The sequence below is a fragment of the Lonchura striata genome, chromosome 4, assembly GCF_046129695.1.
Source record: "Lonchura striata isolate bLonStr1 chromosome 4, bLonStr1.mat, whole genome shotgun sequence".
In the NCBI taxonomy this organism is placed as follows: domain Eukaryota; kingdom Metazoa; phylum Chordata; class Aves; order Passeriformes; family Estrildidae; genus Lonchura; species Lonchura striata.
Window position 1 is genome coordinate 63,668,346 of NC_134606.1, and position 16,750 is coordinate 63,685,095.

General features: G+C 41.6%; 1 protein-coding gene across 4 annotated transcripts in view; it reads left to right on the top strand.

Annotated features, from left to right (window-relative positions):
• The first annotated feature begins 1,565 nt into the window (after positions 1 to 1,565).
• DCLK2 (doublecortin like kinase 2) overlaps positions 1,566 to 16,750 on the top strand; it is a 79,516-nt gene continuing 64,331 nt past the window's right edge. For all 4 annotated transcript variants that reach the window (XR_002466417.2, XM_021541480.3, XM_021541481.2 and 1 more), the window contains exons 1-2: positions 1,566 to 2,088; positions 15,126 to 15,460. Coding sequence is in view for 3 of the 4 variants with exons in the window: in XM_021541480.3 (XP_021397155.1) it covers positions 1,674 to 2,088; positions 15,126 to 15,460 (750 nt within the window). In the remaining variant the exon portion in view is untranslated. The remainder of the gene's footprint in view (positions 2,089 to 15,125; positions 15,461 to 16,750) is intronic.

Sequence of the window (16,750 nt, forward strand, 5' to 3'; positions counted from 1 at the left end):
ATGTCTAATCTACTTTGTAAGAAACCCAGTAATAATGGTAAGAAAGTGCTTGATTTCATTGGTATTTCAAAATATAAAAAGAGAAAAATAATAATAAATCCATCAAAACTGTGGCAAAGAATATTGGACAGAAGAGCACAACCTGTGGTCACCTGTAATGACATAACACAACTGCAACTTCCCAATGCAAGAGACCTAAAAAATATTGAAAATGTACATAGTTATAAAAGCTTTTACATTTTTTAAAATTCTCATTGTGCCAAGAAAAGAAAATATGTTCTGTAATGGTTGAAAATAAGTTGGAAAAAAGTTTAAATTGCATCCATCTCAGCGCATTTGTTGGCCATTTCTATGACAAGTGAACTTGATTTGGGCAACCTCAGGAGCACTGAGAAGATGTCTGAGGAAACAACAAAACGTCAGATGCAGCGCATTGAGGAGGTTTAGGCTGTGTGAATGGGTTTATTTCAGTCCTGAGGGAGAGGTGGTGGCAAATGCAAAAGGAAAATCATAGAATCACAGAATGGTTTTTGTTGGAAGGGACCTCAAAGATGATCTAGTTCTAACCCGTCTGCCATGGGAAAGGATGCCTTTCACTACACCAGCTTGCTCAAAGCTCCATTCCACCAGGCCTGGAACACTTCCAGGGATGGAGCAGCCACAGCTTCTCTGGGCAACCTGTGCCCATGCCTCACCATCCTCACAGGGAAGAATTTCATCCCAATATCCAATCTAAACCTATTCTCACTTTGAATCCATTACCCCATGTCCTATTGCTACATGCCCTTTAAAGCAATTCCGCCAACAAATGACAGGATGCATAGCTTTCTGTCCCGCGGCATGTAAGTTAGGCTGAGGGCCGTACAGAAGGAGCATTTTTAGCGTTTTAACGCGGTGACTGAGCCACGTAAAGCCAGGGGAGAGCTGGCGGGCAGCTCCGCGGGTGCGCCTGAGGGACGTACGGCACTTGGACGACCACCAAAAGGGCAGCACTACCCTATGGGAAAACTGCGCCTCCAAACCCTCCTTTCTTAGAAGAACCCCCTCCCTCCGCGCTCCCACCCTTCCCCCGGTCGCTCCCGCCCCCGCGCCGGACGCGATCCGAGCCGGCACCGCCCCCGCGCCCGCCCGGCCCGGCGGGAGCTCCGCCCGCTCCGCTCCGGCTCCGCGGCGCTTCACGGCCGGGCCGCCGGCGCCGCTCCGCCGCTGCGGCTCTTCCTCCGCCGGGGAGCCGGGAGCCGAGCGGCGGTGCTGCTGCCCCCGCTGCGGGAGCAAAGAGGCGCTCCGGCCCCGCCGCCGCTGCCCGGCGGAGCCGGCGGGGAAGGGGCTGAGCAGGGCACCCGCGCATTGTGCGAGCCCGCATGGACACGGCGCGGGGGCGCGGCCGCGGGGCTCCTGCCAGCCTCTCGCTCGGGCCCCGGCATCGCCCGTAGCCGGGGGGCGCCGCGCTCGGGCGTGAGGGATGCTTTTGTGCGCGGCCGCGGGCGCAGCAGCGGGTCGCGGCGGGGCCGGGGCTGTGCTGGTGGGGCAGGTCGGGCGCCGCGCTCAGCCGCAGCCCTCCCGGCGAGAGCGGCCGGGCGCGATGCTCCGTTAGGCGGCCCGAGCTCTTGCGAGCGCGGCGGGCAGGCGTAGCGGCAAGTAGCGGAGCTGGGAGGGCGGGCAGGCGGCTCCCCATGGCGAGCAGCCGGAGCATCGAGCTGGAGCACTTCGAGGAGCGGGACAAGCGGCAGCAGCGCTCCGGGCCGCGGCGAGGAGGCTCCGGGTCCGGCGGCGGCGCGGGGCCGCGGGGCAATGGGCTGGTGCCCAGCCCGGCGCACAGCGCGCACTGCAGCCTCTACCGCACCCGCACCCTGCAGGCGCTCAGCTCCGAGAAGAAGGCGCGCAAAGCCCGCTTCTACCGCAACGGGGACAGGTACTTCAAGGGCTTGGTGTACGCCATCTCCCCCGACCGCTTCCGCTCCTTCGACGCCCTCCTGGTGGAGCTCACTCGGTCCCTGTCGGACAACGTGAACCTGCCCCAGGGAGTCCGCACCATCTACACCATCGATGGCAGCAAGAAGCTCACCAGCCTGGACGAGCTGGTGGAAGGTGAGGAGGGTGTCGAAGTCCGGCTGGAGCTGGCCGTGGGACCTGGTGGTGGGCTGTGGGCACTCCTGGGGTGAGCTTCCCAGTCCCCACCCGGATCAAAGCGGAGAGGTCGCCTTGTGAAAACTGGCGGCCACGGAACTCCAGAGGGCGAGTAGCCGGCTGGGATTGCCCGCTCTTCTGAGAGGCGGTAGGGCCTCATTTTCCCCGTGTGGACCATCCACTTCTCCTGTCACCTTGAGTAGTGCCATCTGCATGTGCTGGGATTGACTCCAATGGTATTTAAGCAGCTCTCTTCATCTGAAAGAACTGTACATTTCTTGGTTACCTTCCATTTGTAATAGAGGGAAATGCTGTAATTTGGTTCTCTATTGACTCACAGTGGCTTCAGCCTTCAGAGAAGAAGCCCCAGTGCTGTGAAAAAAGGGTCTCTATATCCTACCACTTATTAAAACTAGCAGGTGTAACGCCCTAGTTTCAAATGTGATCAGAGTCCCTATTAACAGAGGGAATTATCTACCTTGCCTGACTTTCAAAAGCACGTTATGGAATCAGATATATTTCAGAGTTGTTCCTAAGTAGCTTTTCATAATGGGACTTAGCTGCTAAACTTATGTACACCTTGCAAATCTGATCAGAGCAGCACTTGACTGTCTCAAAATGGGACCAGAAATATTGGTTTGTGAATGACACATTGTTTGTGGGGAATGATAATTATCAGAATGAGGAGCAGAATTCCCCAGTCTTTTCACATGATGTCTTAACATACAGTGTGAGCTCAGCATTGCCTGCTTCCCAAATGCGCAGGTTATGTTGTGCATGCTGAGAGGTTCGTAATGAATTTGCACTCGATGGTTGTTCTCAGGTATATAATAGAACAGGCACCACCAGAGTCTTCCACCCTGTGACTCTGTGTGCCGGGTGTAGCTGGTGTGCATTAATGAAGAACTGAGATTTTTTTTGTAGGCCTTCCAATGCCTCCTGCTTCCTAGGCTTTCAGCTGCCTATCCTTTGCACTTTGGTTTGGAAGCTTTCCTTTTCAAAGCAGTGCTCAATCACACCTGGAGAGTTGGATGAGAAAGGGAACCTGAAGACCTTTATCTAATCCACCAGGAAGGACATTGGGAGTTAGGGACTAGCTGCTTCACAGCATCAAAGAGAAAGGGGGGGCTACGGAATTTGCTGTGCCAAATGGGTCTCCCTCAAAAAAGATATGCATGGAAGGACACTTCTTGGTAGTACCATAGTGCTGAGGACTTATGTGATATGGCTGTTTTACATTGACAGCTGAGGAAGTATGAAGTGGTTGTAGAGTTCAATGCTCACCCTGTAGTGTTAAAAGAAATGAAGTAAGTAAAAAAAAGTCCATTATTTGATGGTTAATTTAAAGACACCTTAAAATGATATGCTGGAGTGGTTGCAGAAGGGAAAGAAGATGAAACTACCAATAACATGGGATGACTTTTGAAATGTTGCAGCAGGAATGATATTAGGCTTTTATGACTTAAAACAAAGACAGAATTACTTTCTGGACAGCCATATATACTCTTACAACTATAAATTAATAATTGAAAGCAAAACTTACTCTTTGTCTCTTCAAATACTCATTGAAACCATAACCATTGTTGTGGCTCTTCACTGGAAGAATAAAGCAAAATAAATGTCACAGTCAAAATGCCACTTCCATGCTTTCTCAGTGAAATAAAAGGGGAAAAAAAGAATCCCAAGTACTTAGTCATCTATTCAATACAACTCTCAGGAATATTAAGAAAATCCTATAGCATCATAATTGGATTAGTATGTTCTCCAGTTAGCATGCTAAAAACTTTACCAGTGTAAGACTAATCACACAGAGAAAGAAAATAATATAGAGGAAGGAAAAGGCAGCAAACAAGTAGTGAATCTATCATTCCTTGAAATCATTTGAGGTTTTTGCAAGCTGTTTTGTTCTTGAGGTGCTGAAAGAGATTTGCTTTGGGTTCCTTTTCTTTATTTCTTGTGGTTACAGCACAGCAAACTTGAATTTCTGCTCTTAAGTGCTCCAACATTGGTGTTGACCTAAAGCTTGAACTGCAGAAGCACCAGAAGTAGTTTTGAATGGTATTTTGCTGTATTTCTTTTTAATATTTTCAGAAAGGAAAATAAAACTAAATTGCTGGAGTGTGTCCTAGCCACAGGCTGAGCACCAGGCAGGCCATGGCTGTGTGATGCAATACCAAGCTCACTGGTCTCTTGGCACCTTCCCAGTGCTCCTGAACTGGGACATGGAGTCACAGCAGTTCAGGTTCAGTAGTGGCAGATCTCTGCAGTGAGCAGAAGGTGAGTGCTCAGCAAACCTTGCCAAGCCAGCAAGATCTGCATTAAACCTCCCTCAGCTCTAGCTTGTGTGTGTAGCTCTTGGACAGTGATGTATCCTAGTACAGGGCAAGCTCTATAAGGTTTATTTGCTATGTATCTTTCTGGGATATAAAAGCTGGCAAAATCAAATTCTGTATCATAATGAGCTGAGTTGAGTCACTGATAAATGCTTTCTTGGAGTTTGGCTGTATTTGGCAATCTGTTTTACTGCTTTTCATTTTAAGAGAAAAAGAGCTAGTGCATGGACATACTGAGGATATGAAATATTGCTGTTATGGGTTGAGCCAGTTAAAAATTGCACCAGATAATGTTTACTAGTCAAAAATAGAAGCTCCATTTTATGAAGCATATTGCTTTTCTTAACTGGATATGACAATCAAAAAAGCATGCTCTGCTGGACCAGCCTAAGGCAAATATCATTTATATTCTCAGCCCCTGTAGATTAGGAAACATTATGAGTTTGACAGTTTTCACTGTTTTCTTAGAATGGGAGGAGGGAAGAATTTCATTGTCTGCTCCTGATCTGTTTGAGCAGGCAGATCCAGAGAGGAGGTGGGGGCTGGGACTATTATGGATCTCTTATACCTTTCTTTCTTCCAGCTTTACTCTCAGACATAACATTGCTTTTTACTTTAGAAAACAATATTCCATGTGTAATTTTATACTTGCCCTTCAATATCAAATATTAAAAAGTAGATTAATTTTTATTTTCTACCAGAGTTAGCTATTTAAGTGTTTGTCTATTTCCTTCAGTTTCCCTTGAAAACATAGGCTTCCTAAAGCATGACACCATGGTAATAGAACTGTGCAGCTCTTTAGTCCTGGGCTATGTGCTTTATGTGGATGCTGGTCATGCTCTCTTTGTTTTCATTGCCTTGTTAATGAAGGATGTGGAGAATCCTGATTGTATGGGTCTGCTGCAAAGTTGGGAGTTGTTGGATTTTGGGAGATGAAAGCAAGCGTAGACCTTATTCCTGGAAAGAGAAGTTCTGTTTGTTTTGCATCTAATGGGAATCCTTCTAGTTCCCTAGAAAAATGGCTGAGAGTCTTTGTTCATTCAACAACAGTGCTTCATTAATACAATCCTTTATAAAATGTCAGGAGTTTTGTCTGTGTGATTATGCACACAATCAACAGGCATTTGTAGGGAAGTCTTTGGGCAGGTGGTGGGAAGGTTTGGGGTAGGGCAGTCCTTATGCCTGGCCAGGACACATAGCACAGGGCAATATCTGATTTACAGAAATGAGCTCTGCCTCACTACCACAGACTAAGAGAATGTGTTTTGAAATGAGGTGTTGAGCAATCCGAGATTTTTCTGCCTTAGACCATAGCTGTTACTGCATATTACATTTTAATCCTGCATAAACTACCTGTGACTTTGGTTGATGTGCACTGTTGTATTAGGTCAGGGCATTTGTATTCTCTTGTCAGGGCAAGCAGATGGCAAGTAGGCAGTTTGTATTTTTGCTCATTGTAAAAGGTATGATTACCCTCCTGTGCTAGAGCCAGAAGCTGTAACGCTTTAATAAACAAGAGGCAAATGTAGTAAGTTGAACAAAGAAGGGTAAAAAAGGAGGATGAAAGAAGGATTAAAAACCACTGAAAGCATATTCTTCAAAATATGTGTTCAAATCACTGTAGTGACAGTTCTGGAGCAATAGGGTGTGGATGTGAAATGCAGAAGTAATTCTAAATTAACTTCCCATCCAAGTAAAATAAAATAGTTCCATCATCATCCATCTCCTACTTTCAGGGATGGGGAAATTCTAGTTTACCTGAAAAGAGTTATTTAGTTCCTTTGGAGAAGGCACGTGGTGTCAGGTGTGTTTGATACCAGGTGGCACTGACTGTCTTATGAGAGCCTTTACCCTGCCTGAGCAGAGGGTTGAACTTCCAGAGGTCTCTTCCAATCTCAGCTGTTCTGTGATTTTGTGAAAGCCTGTGGGAAGCTGTAATGTGCACCTCTTAATGTCTCAAATCAAAAGAGAGCTAATAGCAATTTGTCATCTGCTAAAATCCTGGTTGTCATCCCAGGTTTTAAAAAGTGCGTGGGGAATTCTGAGTGCTGTAGATGAGAAAGGATCGTGACTTCTATAGGGTTATTAAAGATATGAAAGTGAATTGTAAGAAGCTGATGAGGAGGGAAGTTGCACAAAACAAGGAAGGAAAGGGAAACTGAAATAACCCAATCCTTCATAAAAGGGGCTATTTTATTTTTAGATCAGTCATATATGCTGTAAATACGCTGTTCCGGAAATGTGCTTGGCTTTGTGTTACAGAACATGGGAAGGTTACTCTGCTCTGTTTCCTAAAGTTAAAAAGAAGGTCAGTAGCCTTAATAATTACCTTGCTGTACTAAAAAAGAAGCTTTTGGTAGCTTTGAAGCTTGTTATAAATGAAAATTTATTCAGCCAAATTAAAAATAAAAATAGTTTTATTAGCGGTCACAGAAAAAAAACCACAGAGCCGAGCCTGGGGATCGACCCTGGGTGTGCAACAAGGAGTCAGCCTCAGGAAAGGTTTTTCCCCTATGCCCACACCTCCATCCTGGCACAAGTGGTTTTTATAGGGAAAATTCTGCCTGAGGCCAAGATTTCAGCAATTAGTCTTTTCTTCCATTCAGAGTCCATAGGTTAATAAGATTTTCTTTTTTGGTGATGAGGAAGAACAAATCAGTGTCCAGAGTTGTTGAATCCCCTTGATGAAATTTTTGGGAATGCTGCATTCACATGTATCTCTCCGAGGTTTTCCATGATATCCCTCCCAGGTCATTCACACGATGATCAGCACCTGGGGTCCCTGGATCTCTCCAGGCATGGCCCATCTCCTGGCCAAGCCATACCTTCTTACTTGTAAATCAGTTTCCAATATACACCCAGTCTCACCTGTGAGGGTGGCAGGGGTGAGGTGGGGGCTAATACAAACGAGCATAATCTAACAAGTATCCAATATTACACATTTCATACAAGGAATGGCACAAATTATATTTACTACACATAACAAAGCTAAAGAGATGCACCCAAAGAAGCTGAGGAACATAAGGTGAATAGGTGACATCTATGTAGATACCTGCCCTGTCCTATGGGATTCACAGGGGAGCACATGCCTAAAAAATACGGAAACTGTTTTCCTTCCCTAGGGATGTTTTTACCTTTCAGCTGTATCATCCTCTGTTACACAGAGTGCCATTTAAAAAGTGATCCTTTATGTGACTGTGAGGATATAGTGCTTATTAACCTTGCAAAAAACAAGACAGAAAATCTTATTCAGGTACTTTTGTTTCAGATATCCCCACTGAGGATTTTTGAGTGTTGCATGCTTAATTCATTCCTTTTGTTGATCACAACATGTGACATATCCACAGTTGGTTTCTAAGCTAATCCTAGGGAAGATTAAATATCTGTAAGTATTTCTTCAGTAGTTTATATTTTTTTAAGGACAAAAAGTCTGAATATTTCTAGGCTATTTGTTAAATGCTTAGCAGTGAGGTTTGGCTCACAAAACTTGTGCTGTGAAGAACCTCAAATGGTCAGGCAGCTGTGTTCTCTCAAAACTGCACATATCACACTTGTGATGCAAAAAGGCAGGATGCATCCTACCTTTTTTATTAGTACCTAATATTGCATGGCTGAATTTAGAATAGTTCATGCAGAGATATAAAATAATCAGGGTTGGAAGAGACCTTTGAGATCGTCCAGTACAACCATCCACCCAGCACTGCCAGTGTAACCCCTAAACCATATCTCCAGATCCAAATGCCTCTTAAACACCTGCCTGAGGAACTTATTCCAGTGCCTGATCACCCTAACAGTGAAAAGATTTTTTTCTAATATCTCATCTGAATTTCCCCTGTCTCAGCTTAAGGCCATTTCCTTTATTCCTCTTACTGCAGGCATGGCAGAAGAGACTGACCCCACCTCCATCCAACCTTCTTTCAGGGAGCTGTAGACTGCCATGAGGTCCCCCCTAAGCCTACTCTTCTCCTGACTAAACAAACCCAGCTCCCTCAGCCATTCCTCATAAGAAGACATGTTTTGCAGACCCCTCATGAGCCTTGTTTCCCTTCCCTGGACACACTGCAGCTCCTCAATGTCGTTTTTAAATTGAGGGGCCCAGAACTGGACACAGCACTCGGGCTGTGGCCTCACCAGTGCCCAGTGCAGGGGAACAACCACTTCTCTGTCCTGCTGGCTGATCCAGGCCAGGGTGCCATCAGACCTCTTGGCCACATAGGCACACTGGCTCAGGTTCAGCTGCTGTCAGCCAGCACTCAGGTATCTCTTTCTGTCCCAAGCCATTCCTTGCCCAGCCTGTATCACTGCATAGCTTCGCCTCCTTGAGCCTTCTGCAGCTGTGTCCTCAGCCCACTGATGGAGTATGTCCAGGTGTCTTCCATCCCTTGAGCACATCAACTCAGTGTCTTCTGCACAATTACTGAGGTGCCCTTGATTCCTGTGTCCAGATCGTCCATAAAGACATTAAACAGGACCAGCCCAAGGTGGAGCCCTGGGAACACCACTAGTGACCAGCTTCCAAATGGTTTTATCTCCATTCACCACAGCACTCTGGGCCCAGCCATCCAGCCAGATTTTTACCCATTGAAGAGTCCACCCACCCAAGCTGGAAGCAGTTGGTTTTTCTAGGAGGATGCTGTGGCAGATGGTGTCAAACACTTTACTGAAGTCTAGATAGACCCTGGATAGGCACATCCACAGACTTCCCCTTATCTACCAAGTGTACACACTATTCTCCTTAATTCATGCATTTTTATCTTAAAAGGTGAGCTAGGTACATTTCTTGAGGATTGTTGTTGAAGAAATAGATGGCAAATAAAAAACTTTGTGGATGAATTTCTAAGAAAGCAAACCAGTATTTAGGCAGCTGATGACCTATGGCTATTTGTCAGTCAGATTGACCAGTGTAGTCTTGTTTTCTCTTTTTCCATTTTCTGTGTTTATAATCTGTATTTTCTTCTTCTGAGGGAATGGCGGGTGTTGTGTTTAGACTGTTGGCTGTCTGAAGCTGGAATCCTTTTACGTTGTTCTTAAATCACACAGCAGCTTGTTTCTTGGTTAGTGCATCTGGTTATTAATTCAGTGCAGCTAAATTATTGAGTGGCAGGTCATGTTTCCTTGTCAATAGGCAATGTTCCATGTCTTCTAGCTGATTTTCTACTGTTAATAAGACTTGGAAAATCAGAAGTAGACTTATGCCATTTGTTGATTATATTGTGACCCAAAATATCAGCAGATGTTTCTCTTTTTAAGCAAGCATATGCCCAATTTGAGGAGTTTTTGGTGGTAGCAGGATTTCTTCATGGAAGAGCTGGCACTTTTAGCTTGCTCTGGGTACTGTAATGAATCATGAGATGGATTGTACATATGCTCTGTTGAAATTATGCTGTGAACTTATAAGGAGGTTTCAGACTTCTGCCAAAACTGCTCTGTAGCCTGGTTGAGCTTTCTGCTGTGGAATAGTCTGGCTGGGCTCAAGAGTCCCAGATGTCACCTATGTCTGGAAGTCTTGCATTTTTTTCTGCATCTAAATGAAAAAAAGAAAGCATTGCTAAATAGATCTTCCTGCTTCATTACTCTATATTGCTTCTTTACCTGCAAATCTCAGTGTAATAATAGAGACTAAACTCATGTTCTGATCTGAAACTTGGGGAGCTGATTCACGTTAATACCAATGTTGTGAGCTGGAGACATGGTATTTACTTTCCATAATGTAATTGCTATGACTGTGCTAGTTGAAGCTAGCATGCATTAGCTTTAAAGTCTTTCAAGAATATGAATGGAAAGTGGGCTTTCAAAACAAAGAATTGACCATATTGAAGTCAGCAGTGTAAATATTTGAATTATTGTTTATGCCTGTTTTTGGAGATTTGTCAGCTTTCTTGGGCTGTAGATGTAATAATGTAAAAAGAAAAAAAGCTACAGCCTGATCACAATGCTGCTAAAGTCTCATAACATATTTCTTTTTTATTTGGGATGATATGCATTTAGGTTATTCACATAGAAAATCTCATTCAAGACAGTCACTGAAACAGTCAAATTTATTTATGTTTGTTATTGTTAGCTATAAATGTATCTGTTAGTTTCAACGATGTTTGAAAACAATTTGATTGGTTCAACCCTTCTAGCCTCCCTCAAAAATCAAGTATTGTGTGTTATATTTTACATATATTAGTTTTCTGAAAGATTGTGGAGATTATCAGAAATCTGTACTTATACATTAATTAATCCCAAACAGATTTAAAATCAGGTCATATATGAAAGCTGTGAGCAAATATGGTATATATATATATATAGTATATATATTTTCAGGTCCTTACCTACAAAAAATTAATGTAAAAAAGAGATAATACTTCTACAAATGACATGATATTTCTTCCAAACTGACATATATAATGGCATTTTCTACTTTGGAAGATGGCTACAGTAATTTAAACAATAGCACACCTTTATTAATGCTTGCTTATCAAAGGGATGGTGTTTTCTCAGGCATGCTTTTGAAACACACCATTATGTAGGAAAGTTTCCTGGAGTAAACTTTATAAGTTAAGTTACCCCTGCCATTTTTTTCCTTATGTATTTTCATCTGCTAAGTAGTGAATTGTATGCCCCTGTCAAACAAATAAATGTTTAACTTGTTCCTAGAAAACCATTCTTTATCCAGAGAGAAGCAATTGGCTTCCTAATGATATTGTTTCTTGGGGGTTTTTTTGTATCTTGCAAGTTTTTAAATAGAATGTAGAAACTATCAATGAAGTCCTGGCTAGTAAAATAATTAGAGATTTAAGTAATAATTTCAAAACTTTATCCTTTAAGTCATGAAACAAGAAAATCACTCAGTAAGTTTGTTTTCTCACTTACAGCCCGTGCTCTAGTCTTGCCATATGTGCCTGCCTTGCAGGTATAGCAGTAAAATCTGTTTTCCATGCAAAACTTGTGTTATTTAACTTTATTTACATGTCTGGTATATGAAAGCAGGCATGGACTTTAAAGCACTTACTAAGCAATTTGTAATATACTATATTCTCAAGCAATTAGACTTTCCTGTATCTACCAACTATAGGAAATTTTCAATTAATTTTGGCAGATTTTTTTTTTTAAGATAAAATAGTTTGTGCTTCAACTTCAGGCTTGGCTAAATGTAGCTGAAACAAATAATTTGAAATTCTTTCTTTTAAGTTATTACATTGTTTTAACTTGAAAGCAGTTCCTGATTTTCATTACTGTGGCCTCTGCTTAAAGGAAAAAAAGTAAAAAAAAGAAGAAATCGGTATTACAGCACTCTGAGATAACCAAGCAATTGTTTTATTCATGCATCAAGCATGGGAAGCAGTAGGAGACAAAGTTTTACACTGCTATTTTAAAGAAATGTAGATCCTTTTGGATTAATATTGACTGAAAATTTTATAGAAGTACAATTTCTGCTGTCCTATAGGGTGCTGTAGGACAGCTGTGACAGAGAATAGATCACATTCCATGATAGTACAAAGAAGTTCTATTTATGAGTCTGTAAAAAACAAAGCCAGAATGCCTGTTGAAACTTTGCTATTATAAATCCTTGAGCAAAGGGACCTTTTGTCGTCTACCTTTACTTTATGCAAAGCAATGAATTCAAGTTTCAGACTGTTTCTGAGTAGCTTTACTCTTTATTTTTTTTAAACTTTATTAATCTAAATTTCAGCCCTGAGATTTAACTTGGAATTACCTTGTGTGCATTTCTTTTTTTTTTTTTTTTTTTTTTTAAATGGTCTAGGAAGTGCATTGGTTTTGAGTCAGAAAGGATAATTCTGAACATTCTCAATGATGATTTTGAGATACTTTATAGAATTTATTTAAAGCTCTTTTGCACTCAACTGGACAGACTGTCCCAAGAGTTTGTGCTGATTTTGGCTGGGATAGAGTTAATTTTCTTCGTGGTAGCTAGTATGGGCTATGTTTTGTATTTGTTTTTGAAACAGTGTTGATAACAGGGAGATGTTTTTGTTCCTGCTGAGCAGGACTCAGGCAGAGCCAAGGCCTTTTTGGCTTCTCACATCATCCCACCACTGAGTGGGCTGGGGGAAGATGAAACTGGGAGGTGACACAGCTGGGACAATTGACCCCAACTGGCCCAAGTGATATTCCAGACCATATGACATCATCCTCAGCCTCTAAATCTGGGGCAAGAAGGAGGAGGAGGAGGAAAGTTCAGAGTTAAAGCATGTGTCTTCCCAAGCCACCATGACCATGATGGAGCCTGGCTTTCCTGGAGGAGGCTGAACACCTGCCTGTCCTTGAGAAGTGGTGAATGAATTCCTTGTTTATCTTTGCTTGCCCGTGTGATTTTTGCTTTCCCTATTAAACTGTCTCTATCTCAATCCATGAGTTTTATTTTACCCTTCTGATTTTGCCTCTTCTGTCGCACTGAGTCGGACTACTACCAGCTTCTTGAAGTGCCTCTCATTTGGCAGCACTGAGTTTGGAGACAGACTTACTGGCAATTGTTCAGACAACAAGCATAGTCCTTTGAATCTAGTGATAGAGGATGTACAGGGGGAAACCTTCACTTTCTATTGTAGCTGATTCAAGTTTTCACAAAACTTGAACCTCTCACGCTGTTTTGTGATAACAGGATAGATGATGAAAACATATGTTGGAAGAGAACTGTGCACATCTTTAAAATCATAGGATCTCAGTTTGAAAGGGACTTTCTGAAGTCATCCAATATCTTGCTCAGGTTTGATAAGACCAGATTGCTTGAAGATTTCTTATAATTTAGCATGTAGTTCTGGGGCAGCATGAGCTTCTAGACACCATGGTCCTTACAAAGCTGTGTGGAATTTGGGGTTCTTTTCCTCCTACCTTTAAGTTGGTGCTAGTGTGCAGCATGCAGCTCTTTGTCAAGGAGTTTGTGTGCTGAAAACACCTCCTTCCTCTTAGCTAATTTTTTGGGGGAAAGAGGAGGAGTCTAGTTTTGTCTGCATCAGTTTGTGTTTTGCACCACTTGATCTATGAATATGAGGAGGAATGGTGGGGAGAAGTGAAGAGGAAGAGTACAGACAAGGCAGTGGCATCCACAGAACTTGACCCCAGTTTCCTAGTACCTGAGTGGAATACAGTCCTGGTGATGTTTGTGGAGGCAGAATTGGCTGCCAGAATTTCCAAACAAAATCACTGTTAACTTGGCTTAATTATAATCTGTGTTCTTTCAAATACAGCAAGTAGACTTTCAAGAAGGTCTAAATACAAGACAAATTACAAAGCAGTGTAATTGGTATTGGAAAAGAAACAAGAAAGTCTTTCAGCTTGCAGTAATTCTTCAGGGCTTTGAAAGTAGTTTAGTATCTTGCATTTAGAATTAGGTCTGCAACTTCTAAGATAAATCAGCTCTCCAAACTAGAGTTCAGAAAGTAAAAGTGTTGTTTAAAAGTTTTCTAGTATGTATCCAAATGTAGGCATACATTTTGTAACTCTTATAATTCTGTCCCCTAGAAGTATGTTTACTCTTTACTCATCTTGCTGCACATGTTAGAAGTGAGTTTGATTTCTTCCAACAGTGACTTTGACTGCGTAGCTTTAATTTTAGAACAGGTTAAGCTTTATAAGATATAGGTAGATCTTCTGTCTGGAGCAATGTTGTATTCTGTCAGTTTTGAATGCTTTAGCATTCATCCTTCTGGCAATACTCTGCCCTTTCAAGAATGTCTTGGGATATCATTTTGTGACACCCCAAGGATATGGGTTACACAAATAACCCAGAGTTAAAGATGTCCTTGTCATGGTTTACACCTTATATATTGTTGTCAGGTGTCAAAGGTATTGTCATAAGCTGCAAGTAGTCTGCCTCTCTTTTTTTCTTTAAAAGCAAAAAAAAAAAAACAAAAAAAACCAAAAAAAACCCAAAAAAACCCAAAAAAAAACAAAACGGAGGGAAAAAAAGAGCCAAACAAAAAAAACCCCACCAAACCTGCAAACCAACTTTGAGTTAGGAAAGAATTTAAAAATGGGAAAGAATTTAAAAATGGGGAAGAATTTAAAAATGGGAAAGTGTGGATGTATTATTATCCTCCTATACTCTCAAAGACTTCCTTGTGGCCTCAGCAGATGTTCACTATTCTAAAAAATATCCAAATTGATGGGTTTCAAATATATGTCCTTGGTAGAAAGGCAGTAACTCCTGGTAAGTTAACATGCCTTTCAGGGTAAGGACCTTGAGGTGCTTAAATTTATTGTGTTAAAACTTGCTGTTGTAAAATAAACAAAGACATGGGTGTACATATCTTGGAGTACATGGTTGATGGATATATATATATATATATATATATATATATATATATATATATATATAGGGGAGGACCTGGAAATTTGCTGTAGGAGAATGCTCTTAATGTCATGTGTTGAGCTCAAGTAATTTAAGCACTTGCAAAATTACTCAACCCAAAAGATGTGAAATGTCTGGAACCTCCTCATTACCCCCTACTATTTTTTATACCAGAGGTCTTTTAAAATCTATTGAAAGCACTGTATGAGAGTGTTCTTAGGGTGGAAAGCCCTGATAATATATGGTCCTCCTTGTCAAAATACAGAAAAATCATTCCCAAAATATGTCTTTTTTGTTTTTTCTGTTTTTTAAGTTGACAAACTAACTGCAAACCCCCTTGAACTGTGAACATGTCCTCTTCTTTTCAGGTGAGAGCTATGTGTGTGCATCCAATGAACCCTACCGCAAAGTTGATTACACCAAGAATGTCAACCCGAACTGGTGTGTGAACATAAGGACTGGGTCCAGTCGGTCCTTGACGTCCTTGACATCCACAAGGAGCGAAGTGAAGGAGAGTAAAGATTTCATTAAGCCCAAATTGGTGACTGTTATTAGGAGTGGGGTAAAGCCACGGAAAGCTGTGAGAATTCTGCTGAACAAGAAGACTGCTCACTCCTTTGAACAGGTCTTGAATGACATCACAGAAGCCATTAAGTTAGACTCGGGTGTAGTCAAGAGACTTTGTACACTGGATGGGAAGCAGGTAGGAGAATAAACTGCTGTGGCCATCTAATAATCTGAGATGCTCAGTTTTCATAAGTTCAATTCTTATTACTGTGGATGCTTTTAATCTCTTTCTGAATGACAGTTAAAAAAATCAACTTTTAAAAGTTTTATTAAAATATTAATACACACAACAAAATTAGAATTGTATATAGTGTAAAATAAATGGATCTTTACATTCAAGTAAAGCAAGTTATTTTTTATGCTAGCCTTTTTGCATTGCTCAAAAAGTGACTATTGATTAAGTAATACAGTTTATTTGAAACATTGGAACTTGTTAAGATATCTGTGTTTTCAGACTACCATATAGTGGCTGAATGGTATAAGAAAAATATCAGTGTCTCCTTCCATTTCACTTCCATAGATTGCTGTTTCCAGAGGTAGTAACTGACATGAGCTGAGGTCAAGAATTGTATCTGAAATTAATGTCTGAGACGGTGGTCACACCTTTGCAACTTGCTTTTTTTCCTTTTAGTTTTATCTAAAACAAAGCTAGGGTTAATGATGTGGTAAGTGTGTGTTCTTGCACAGAAATACGAAGGAGTGGCCCACAGGATGCTCTGCTGCACCAGTTTAAAGTGTCAGGAACACACTTAGTGTTGATCAGTCACATTAATGACTCAGCTCTTCATAGAGCTGGACTTTGATACCTGATTCTTTTATTTGACACTGCTGTGGAACTCTGAAGAATTGTGACTTTAGTAATAGAGCAACACAGGGGCAGAGTAGATCAAATATCAGGCACCTGGACTCTTGTACTGTTGACTAAACATTGATACCCTTGCTCATTCAACAGGTATTTATATACACCTGTATACCTATACATCTGCATGAAGTACTTGTAAAAGTTCCAGTTGTGTTCTGAGATGTGGGAATTTTTATTTTCAATATTTTTATTATGTTTAATGCAAAAAAGGCACTTTTTTGGTGGTGCAAGCTTCTAACAAATGTATCACAGAACAAGTGCACTTAGATTGCCTCGTATGAGCTCTGTCTCTGCTTATGTTCTGTGTGCCTGGATTTTCTGTGTCCCTACACTTCTTGTAGGGAAATATATGAAAAAACAACTTCTGTGTTTTGATGAAAATGTAGCAAGGCAAAGGCATCACTGAAAATATTGATTTTCAGTGTTCGGTGGCACAATGATGTGCTCTTTAGTTCTCCTAATAGATTTGATTTTAAATGAGATTTGTTAATGCTACTTCTTAACAGAATCCTTTCTAGGCATCCAAACAGTGATTATGTTTAATTTAATTAATAATAAAATAGC